The 10,274-nt window shown below is 41.0% G+C and overlaps 1 protein-coding gene across 9 annotated transcripts in view; it reads left to right on the top strand.

Annotated features, from left to right (window-relative positions):
- The first annotated feature begins 699 nt into the window (after positions 1–699).
- cdca2 (cell division cycle associated 2) overlaps positions 700–10,274 on the top strand; it is a 55,487-nt gene continuing 45,912 nt past the window's right edge. For 4 of the 9 annotated variants that reach the window (XM_061672955.1, XM_061672960.1, XM_061672961.1 and 1 more), the window contains exons 1-4: positions 700–765; positions 4,438–4,615; positions 4,690–4,826; positions 7,962–8,127. In XM_061672955.1, coding sequence (XP_061528939.1) covers positions 754–765; positions 4,438–4,615; positions 4,690–4,826; positions 7,962–8,127 — 493 coding nt within the window. In that variant the 5' untranslated portion in view covers positions 700–753. Of the gene's footprint in view, positions 783–816; positions 1,112–4,437; positions 4,616–4,689; positions 4,827–7,961; positions 8,128–10,274 lie in introns of those variants that run through there. The other 5 variants (XM_061672958.1, XM_061672959.1, XM_061672957.1 and 2 more) reach the window with 5 other exon arrangements.

The following is a 10,274-nucleotide window of genomic DNA, read 5'->3' as shown; positions in this document are numbered from 1 at the left end:
CGCCAGCCAATCGCAGGGCACATAGAAACAAACTACCATTCGCACTCACATTCACATTCACACCTACAGGCAATTTAGAGTCGTCAATTAACCTACCACGCATGTTTTTGGGATGTGGGAGGAAACCGGAATGCCCGGAGGAAACCTACACAGGCACGGGGAGAACATGCAAACTCCACACAGGCGTGTCGGGATTTGAACCCTGGTCCTCAGAACTGTGAAGCAGATGTGCTAACCAGTCGGCCACCGTTTATATCAATAAAGTCAGTTCAATAAGGGGCATCAATATGTATTATCAAGAGAAGAGTGAGGACAGCACAGTTGGATAATCCAGACACCTACTTTACAAATAAAATCGGAAATTAAGTTCTCGGTGTAGGTTTAACAGATACCGGGAACCAAACCACTGACCACACTAAAATGAACACGACAGTACTTTCTTTCACGAGCAGGACAACCTGTGCATTACAATCAGCGCCATCTATTGTACAATTTAATAACACCGGAATGATCCTGTCCTGCTACGTGATATAAATCATTGTACATTTTGGGAATTTATGGATTATTCATTATCGTATAGAACACGATAATGAATAACGTACTTGCTACACCAGGCAATAATTAATGGCAATTTATGCTCTTAACTTTGACAGGAAAACAGGAAACGAAGCTGTTGGAGTGGAGGTCACGTGAGACATCTCGTATTCCTATTGGGCAATTCATATTAAACTAGTTCCTGTCCGGTTTGGCCCAATGCGCTTAAAGGTTAGTACCGATAAAATGTAAGTGTTATATCTTTATCTTGAGTAATTTTTAACAAACTAAAGTTGTGGTATTATTGCTGAGCATCTTTACGTTTTCTAGCAAAACGAGACTGATTTCTTTTAAGTGTTAAGAGTGTTTGAGATTATGTTTTTTTGTGTGGAATGATTCGAATGCAACCCGTGATGTTGTGGTGGAGCGTAATTTGAAACTCGGAGTTCTAGATACATTTAATGTAGTAGACATTAGTGTCACATTATTTTTTTGTTCCCGTTGGTATATATATATATATATATATATATAATTTTTCTTGGTGACAGACGCCAGTCTTTTTGGGGGTATTTGTGAGGTGAGTAGACCACTTGCTATGTTGCACTTTACAACTCTAGCTAATCGCTAACGTCCCGAGGTTAACATAAATCAACGAGATTCCGGTGTAATTGGATTTAAACAGCGAGAATTCCGTGATGCTCGTAACTGTTTCCGAAACGTCTTCAATTGTGTAAGAAACTATTTCTGACGTTCTGAGTAGCGTATCTGCTTTTGCTAAATGTGTTCATATCTGCATTGTTACCACCTCTTATGCCCTATGTTTAGGATAATTTATTTTCACCATGCCCACTCGTGAGCAACAGTTTTGAATTCATAGTTGACTACTATACTGAAAAATCTTCTTTTCCTTTCGGCTTGTCTCCTGCATCCTCCTCTCGAACACCAACTGCCCTCGCGACGTCCATCAACCTTCTCTTTGGTCTTCCTCTCTGAGCTCTCTTGCCTGGCAGCTCCATCCTCATCCTCCTCCTACCAATATACTCACTATTTCTCTTCTGGACGTGTCCAAACCATTGAAGTCTGCTCTATCTAACTTTGTTTCCAAAACATCTAACCTTGGCTGTCCCTGTGATTAACTCATTTCTCATCCTATCCAAGCTGCTCACTCCTCGAGAGAACTTCACCATCTTCATTTCCGCCACCTCCACCTCTGCTTCCTGTTGTCTCTTCAGTGCCACTGTCTCTAATCCATAAATCATGGTTGGCCTCACCACTGATTTATAAACTTTGCCCTTCATCCTAGCAGAGACTCTTCTGTCACATAACACACCTGAGACCTTCCTCCACCTGTTCCAAGCTGCTTGGACCTGTTTCTGCACTTCCTGACCACACTCACCATTGCTCTGGCGGGTTGACCCCAAGTATTTCATGTCTTGCCTCCCCTACTCTTTCCCATAATTTTGTGTGGCTTATCAACTTTATTCCTCTATCGTCCACAGATCTGCACGTCACCCTTGTTCTTGAAAATGGGCACCAGCACACTTTTCCTTAATTCCTCAGGCAACTTCTGACCTGCTAGAATTTTGTTGAACAAGCTGGTAAAAAAAACTCCACAGCCACCTCTCCTAGATGCTTCCATACCTCCACCGATATGTCATTAGAACCGACTGCCTTTCCATTTTTCATCTTCTTTAATGCCTTCTAACTTCCCCCTTACTAATCATTGCCACTTCCTGGTCAACCGCACTTGCCTCTTCTACTCTTCCTTCACTCTCATTTTCCTCATTCATCAACTCCTCAAAGTATTCTTTCCATCTATCCAGCAGACTACTGGCACCAGTCAACACATTTCCAAAAACAATTGTTTTTTTGTCAATGTCTTTATGTCCCCAAAGTGTTCTGTAAATTGACTGTCTGTTGTACTAGAGCGGCTCCAACTACCGGAGACAAATTCCTTGTGTGTTTTGGACATACTTGGCAAATAAAGATGATTCTGATTCTGAATTACCTTAACCTGCTACACATCCTTCCCATCTCTATCCTGCTGTCTGGCCAACCTGTATAGATCCTTTTCTCCTTCTTTAGTGTCCAACCTGGCATACACGTCATCATATGCCTCTTGTTTGGCCTTTTCCACCGCTACCTTTGCCCCTACGTCACATCTCAATGTATTCCTTTCACCTCTCCTCAGTCCTCTCAGTGTCCCACTTATTCTTAGCCAACCTCTTTCCTTGTATGATTTCCTGTACTTTGAGGTTCCACCACCAAGTCTCCTTTTCCCCTTTCCTGCCAGAAGATACACCAAGTACTCCCCTGCCTGTCTCTCTGATCACCTTGGCTGTAGTGGTCCAGTCTTCTGGAAGCTCCATCTGTCCACCCATAGACTGTCTCACATCTTCCTGAAAAGCCGCACAACACTCTTCCTTTCTCGGCTTCCACCACATGGGTCTCTGTGCTGCCTTTGTCTTTTTAATCTTTCTCCCCACCACCAGATTCATTTTACACACCACCATCCTATGCTGTCTAGCCACACTCTCCCCTAACACTACCTTACAGTCAGAAACCTCCTTCAGATTAAATCGTCAGCACTAGATGTAATCAACCTGCGTGGGTCTACCTCTACTCCTGTAGGTCACTATGTTCCTGCCTCTTCTGGAAAAAAGTGTTCACTACAGCCATTTGCATCCTTTTTGCAAAGTCTACCACCATCTGTCTGTCCAAGTTCCTTTCCTGGATGCCGATCTTACCAATCACTTCTTCATCACTCCGGTTTCCTTTACCAACATGTCCATTACAATCTGCACCAATCACAACTCTCTCTCTCTGTCCGGGATGCTCAGAATTACTTCGTCTTGCTCCTTCCAAAATGTCTCTTTCACCTCTAGGTCACATCCTACCTGTGGGGCATACCCACTAATCACGTTATACATATCACCCTCAATTTCAAGTTTCAGCCTCATTATTTGATCTGATACTCTTTTTACCTCCAAGAGATGCTTTGCTAACTTTTCCTTTGTTAATCAGTTTATTTGAAAGGGGACAATGCAATTTCATAAAACACATGAAATACACATGGTTAAAAAAGCCAGAATTATCCAGAAGGCTAGTTTTCATTAAAAAAAAAAAAAACCCTTACTCCATTTCTCTTCCCATCTACACCATGGTAAAATAATTTAAACCTTGCCCCTAAACTTCTAGCTTTACTGCCTTTCCACCTGCTCTCCTGGACACACAATATATCAACCTTTCTCTTTATCATCATGTCAACCAACTCCTGAGATTTTCCTGTCATAGTCCCAACATTCAAAGTCCGCACATTCAGTTCTAGGCTCTGTGCTTTTCTCTTCTCTTACTGGCTAAGAACCCGCTTTACACCTCTCCATTGTCTTCGACTCACAGTAGCTGAATTTCCACCGGTGTTCTCCAGGTTTACAGCGCCGGTGGTGGACGTTGTTAACCCGGTCCATGCCTGATCCGGTATGGAATTCTTTGGATGAACGCTCACATTTGTTTGACAAAGTTTTAAGCCCGATGCCCTTCCTAACGCAACCCTCTGCATTTATCCGGGTTTGGGACCGGCCTACAGTGTGCACTGGCTTGTGCCCAGGTTTAGGCTGCATTACTCGTTGGAAAAATGCATAACAGATCTGTTTTTTTGTTGTTGTTTTTTTTTTTTAAGTGGTAAGACCCGATAAGTTTATTTTTTTTTTATTGGCATCGTAGGACAAAATCTGCTGCTGCCTTCTACTGGTATTTATGTGTTTATTTATTTTCTGTATTTCATAGCAAACAATATTATGCTGATTTGTTCGTATATATCATTAAAGTACTAAAGTAGTAGTATTGTAGTTAGTGATTATTATTATTATTATATATTTATTCTAAAAAAATATTTTTATGCAGATGGCCACTGAACAGGATGCAGTTGTGGACAAGGAGACAGACCAAATGGAACAACCATCCCCCTCAAAAAAGGATTCTGCAACTGTATTAAGGAATCCTCTGGATTTTCTGAAACTCACACCTTCTCAGTTTGGTATTACTGTCCAAAGCTTCAGCCCGGTACCATCAGGACACAAAGGTGAGCTCTCTGGTGCAATATGCTTTAGAAAGCCAATCACCAATTATATACACTGTATCTGACTCTTTTCCCAGAAAAGTCTCGTTTGGCACAACTAAAGGCAAGAAGAAGGTCTAGTGTCGGTGTGAGGGGCTCACCAGAAACAAACTCACTCATCCGCTTCATTGCACAACAAAAAATGAAGAATTCATCAAACTGTCAAACCCCCGAGGTGAGAAGCAGTCACAAAGAGGAAATGTTTGCATTGTTGCCACACTATTTTGTGAAGTAATGTTAAGATTACAGGCTTTGGGTTGTCCTAACAGTTGAACTCTGTCACATTTTAAGTAGACTTTACACCGATTTTATCGGCCTAATCGGTATCGGCCAATAATTAGCAGTTTATGCTGATCGGCTTTAATGTCATAATTCGCCGATCCGATCAATGACGTCATTGATCGGCTCCGCAAAAGAGATTTACTCCGCGTCACCATCGTGCACAGTATATTTAAATCCAAAAGCTAGTTTATTTTTAGCCTTGTCGTGTGTCTTTTGGCGTAGTCCTGTAAATATCTGACGGCCAATAAAGTTATTTAAAAACATGTCGGCGGTGTGGAACAGACAACACGTCTGAGACAGACAACACGTAATACCCAGATCATACTACGAGACAACTTTGCTCTTTCACTATGTCAGACTACTGCAATAAAATCTTGTATTCCGATTCCACCGCATTCCGTTTTTTCCGATCACTGGGCTTCATCTTGTCCGGACGTGACCGGATACACTCATTACCATGGCGATGACAACAATAATGGATCGCGCCGTGTGTTTGTAAGAACACAATGTGGGAAAACGTGTTGGTGGTCACTGGTGCTCAGGAGAGGACGTTCATTTAAGGCTTGCTCCAGGTTTGTTCACGTACTTTTAACACGATACGGCTCGCAAGCAGGCAACAAAAACGTTATGTAGCCTAGCAAGCTAGTGGTACCACCACGAACGGTTGGATGTAAACACGCTGCCGTTCTGCCGAATCATGCTCTAAAGTTGCGATGTGGGTGAAGTAATTTAATTAAAAATAATTTAATTACAATAAGTTGGCACCCATTATTTCTGTCATGTTGTAATGTTGGTTTGACCTGACTGATTAGAATACATGACCTGACAAGACCAGTGATTTCCAACCTTTATAGAGCCAAGGAACGTATTTTACAATTGAAAAATCTCATGGCACACCAACAAACAAAAATGTCACAAAAAAGTGGATACATTAATTACAGTATGTACTTCCTGCCATCTAATAGAAGACCATTCATTTGTTCTGTCTGTCACTATGCCTCACTGGCATAAATAGATGAACATCCATCCAGCTTCTCGTCACTAGGGTCGCAGGCGTGCTGGAGCCTATCCCAACTATCACCGGGCAGGAGGCGGGGTACAACCTGAACTGGTTGCCAGCCAATTGCAGGGCACATACAAACAAACAACCATTCACACTCACAGTCACACCTACGGGCAATTTAGAGTCTCCAATTAATGCATGTTTTTGGGATGTGGGAGGAAACCGGAGTGCCTGGAGAAAACCCACGCAGGCACGGGGAGAACATGCAAACTCCACACGGGCGGGGCCGGGGATTGAACTGTGAGGCTGACGCTCTAACCAGTCGTACACCGTACCGCCAATAGATGAACAAAGATATATATTTTTGGAGCCATTAATTACACAAGTATATACAGTAAATGAACAGGTCATTTACTTCATTCCTCCATCATGTGATCGGATTGGTGATCGAAACTCGCTGGTTGGCCCCAAAAATCCTGATCGTGTAAAGCAAAAGACAAAACGGCACAAGGGATAAAGACTCACTCAGCATTGAGCGAGTCGCACTGCTAGTCACTTTAAACGGCTTAAATTTCTTGAAGGCTCTGTGCCATTTTCACAATGGTCACTGTACCAGACTGTAGCTCTATTAGTCATTTCAAACTGCTCTAAATTGCTAGAGGACTCTGCATCACTTAAACAATTGTTGGGGAAAAAAAAAAAAAAAAAGTATCGGCATTACTGGTAAACTTTCATTGCTCAGTGACTCTCCGTACTGTGTTTTTATGTCTCAAAAGTATTTTCTGAAAAATGGCTCTCTTTTGTCATACGAGAGCGGCTCCAGCTACCGGAGACAAATTCCTTGTGCGTTTTTGACATACTTGGCAAATAAAGATGATTATGATTCTGACTCTTTTGATCATGTCAACATGCAAATGAATTTAGATGTGAATGCATACTGTTTAAAACAAACTTTCTCAAGGTAGTAAACTTTTTAATTGCCTGGTTGCTGCCAACTCATTAAATCCTCTTGGCCTGTTTTGCTTTGCAATGTGGCCAAGTACAAAGGTTTGTTGATTTGCACGTTCGAGTCTTCCATTTCCACACGACTGTCAAAATGCTTAATTTTCTTTGCTACAAAGTGAGACTTTGGTAATATTGTTATACATTCATTCAGCCTTGTACTGGTTTACTGTGATGAATCAGTGCAAATGTAAATGGCCATTGCAGGTTGTGTATATTATGGTAGGAGTTGGGTAGCAACAGCGCTGTGTTTATGTTCAACAACAATCTTCTCTGTTGTACAACACCAGCTTGCATCCATCCATTGTCTTTACCGCTTATCCTCACTAGGGTCGCGGGCTGCTGGAGCCTATCCCAGCTATCTTCGGGCGGGAGGCGGGGTACACCCTGAACCGGTCGCCAGCCAATCGCAGGGCACATAGAGACAAACAACCATTCGCTCTCACATTCACACCTACGGGCAATTTAGAGTCTTCAATCAACCTACCACGCATGTTTTCGGGATGTGGGAGGAAACCGGAGTGCCCGGAGAAAACCCACCCAGGCACGGGGAGAACATGCATACTCCACACAGGCGAGGCCGGGATTTGTACCCCGGTCCCCGGACCTGTGAGGCCGATGTGCTAACCAGTCGTCCACCGTGCCGGCACAACCCCAGCTTGCTATATTAATTTCTACATTTGCAGGACCATATCGTCTGCACTGTAAATGTATGTGTAAATAAGCGAAGCAAAATTTTGGAGAGTTCATAATTGTTCTCTATCTGTGCCAAAGAGGCTACTTTTCATTAAGATATAACATGAGAGAATCTGGTAGGCTTGCTTGTAATAATGAATGATGGAATGTGCTCACTCTCTTTTACGTAACTCATTTTATGTTTTTATTTATTAACTTTTTTTTTTTTAAGATTGAATTTATTTCATTTGGTTCATTTTAGTTATGTAGGTACTTGTTTTGTCATTCATATACTTGAAATGTTGAGTTGCAGCACTGAGTAGTTGTCTCTGCTATCTGAACTCTCAGCTTGTCAGAGGTAGCCCCTTCCTTCCTCGGGTATCCTCCACCCTGAAGCAGAAAATGGCTTCCTTCCACAACCTGATGGGTGTGGAAGAGGGTGAGGTCTCTGATGTAATGCCAAGGAAGGGCGACTACACTGGAGGAGGCATCAAGACAAGAGATTATCTGTCTGGTAAGTCATTGCTACAGGATTAAAAGTTTGATTTCTCAACAATGGTCAGTCGCTAGGACTTGTACACATTTGGAGCACCAAACAAAAACTGTATTCACAGTAAAACCCCAACTCAACATCCACATAGATAATTTTACACTTGAAACTATGTGAGTCCCAGGATGCACATGTCTGGAAACAATGAGTGCCTGAAATTTATCGTCACGGAATACAGATACAGTAATCCTACACCATTTTGCTTCGCTGTCCCGCTATACTGCAGATTGTTCTTACAGTTGTTACTTTATTTTTTGTACTGTTTGTACAATATTTTTCTCTTAAACATTGCATGCTCTCACAATATATTATCTGTTTAGTTTTTTAAGTTTATTTTTTGGATAATATACCATTTTGCCAAAAACTATCATGACAAACGATAGTATCGTTGATGTTTTTTATGCCACTGATATAGTGATATTTGAGGATAATAATGCAAGTTCATCCTTTTTAAGTACAATTAACTCGAATAATATACTGAACATTGGGCATTGTAATATAGAATAATAAATATAAGTAAAACACACTCGGGTTCTGTTCATAAAAACTGCACTTGAACAAATATTAAACATTTGGCAGAGATCAACAGATTACACACATTAATGGCTTAACAGGTAATATACTGCTAATCAAGTTTCCAGTTGGTTAAGAAAAAGTGAAAAAACGTATAGCAACATTAATAACAGCAAAACAAGATCGAAGCAACCTGTTTTCATTCAAGATTGCTGCTTTGCCAACGTTTGTCTACATCTCTTACAGTAGTGAGTAACACTATACTGTATATAATGTGAGCATGCATGCGCCATATACGCTATCACGTTTGTATTTGCATTGTTGGGCAAAGGTTTCCATAATTGCAAGCTGACAGGAAACGGGGAATTTCCCAACGTGTTTTTGGTTCCCAGCTGTAGACACTGGATGGGATGGTTTGTCTTAAAAATGGGTTTTGTCACTTTGAAGTTTTAAGTTGTATTGTCTTTGTTGCGACTTCATACAAATTTGACATACTGGCTTGTTGGTGTTAGTGGGATGGCCGTCCGTGTTCATCTGGCTTCAATCCAAGATGTTTCCACCTCGTTGCGGTGGCATTAGGCTTTGGAACTATTTCGATGAATGCTGCTCAACTTTCTGTAGCGGTGCAGCTCCCGGCTTGCCATCAGAAAACTTTGTTTTCGTCCTCGTTCACTTCTTCCTCTCCCAATTCTGCCATTCTTCTTATGCCCCCGGTGCTGCTTTTTGTTATGATAAAAAAAAATTATGGTTTTATTCTCTCTTAATAGTATAGTTTGATTATGTATCCTGTATTATATTGTCTTGTAGATGTATTCTACTGCTTTTTTACATCATGGCCAGGGGACTACAGATGAAAACTAGCCTTCTGGCTAATTCTGGCTTTTTTAACCATGTGTACTTCATGTGTTTTATGAAATTGCATTGTCCCCTTTCAAAAATAAACTGATAAACTAAGATTCTCACTGTACGTCTATGGGTCTGCTCTTGCCAGTAGGAGACCAGTATCTGGAGGGGTGGATGGCGATGTGCTTTTAACTTCGCATCTGATTGGTCAAACTCTGATGAACGCCACATACGTGCAACCAAGCATACTGTACCGTTTACGTATTAACATGCCATTTTTGTGATGACGATATTTTTTCGAGATATTGTTCAGCCCTATTTCATTTTTACAGAGAACTCTGGGAAAAGTATGGAATTTTGAAATCTCAGATGTGTAGGAACCATGTTGGCAATACACTTTCTTGTCACAATACCATATTTAAATACTAGTATGTAAGTAAATATCCATAATATTATAATAGCTTTCACTGTGTCACTGACCTATTATTTTAATATTGTTTCTTAACTTTTTATACCAATATACCATATATTTTTCAATTACCGTGAATTGTTCATATAGCAACTATAGTTAGCAATAATATAACATCTGACTTATAACAATAATTATTATAGACAGTCCCGCTGCAACTGTTTCCAAATCCTGTTTTCCCCCAGCCTCTCTTCTTCCCTGTACCTCTCCAAAATATTTTTTTAATATTTATTTTTGAACTGTTTATAGCTGGACATTGTTAACGATCCCCATTTCGCCTGTTTAA

This window comes from Phycodurus eques, chromosome 3 (genome assembly GCF_024500275.1).
Source record: "Phycodurus eques isolate BA_2022a chromosome 3, UOR_Pequ_1.1, whole genome shotgun sequence".
Lineage (NCBI taxonomy): Eukaryota > Metazoa > Chordata > Actinopteri > Syngnathiformes > Syngnathidae > Phycodurus > Phycodurus eques.
This window is presented reverse-complemented; position numbering and strand designations above follow the sequence as displayed.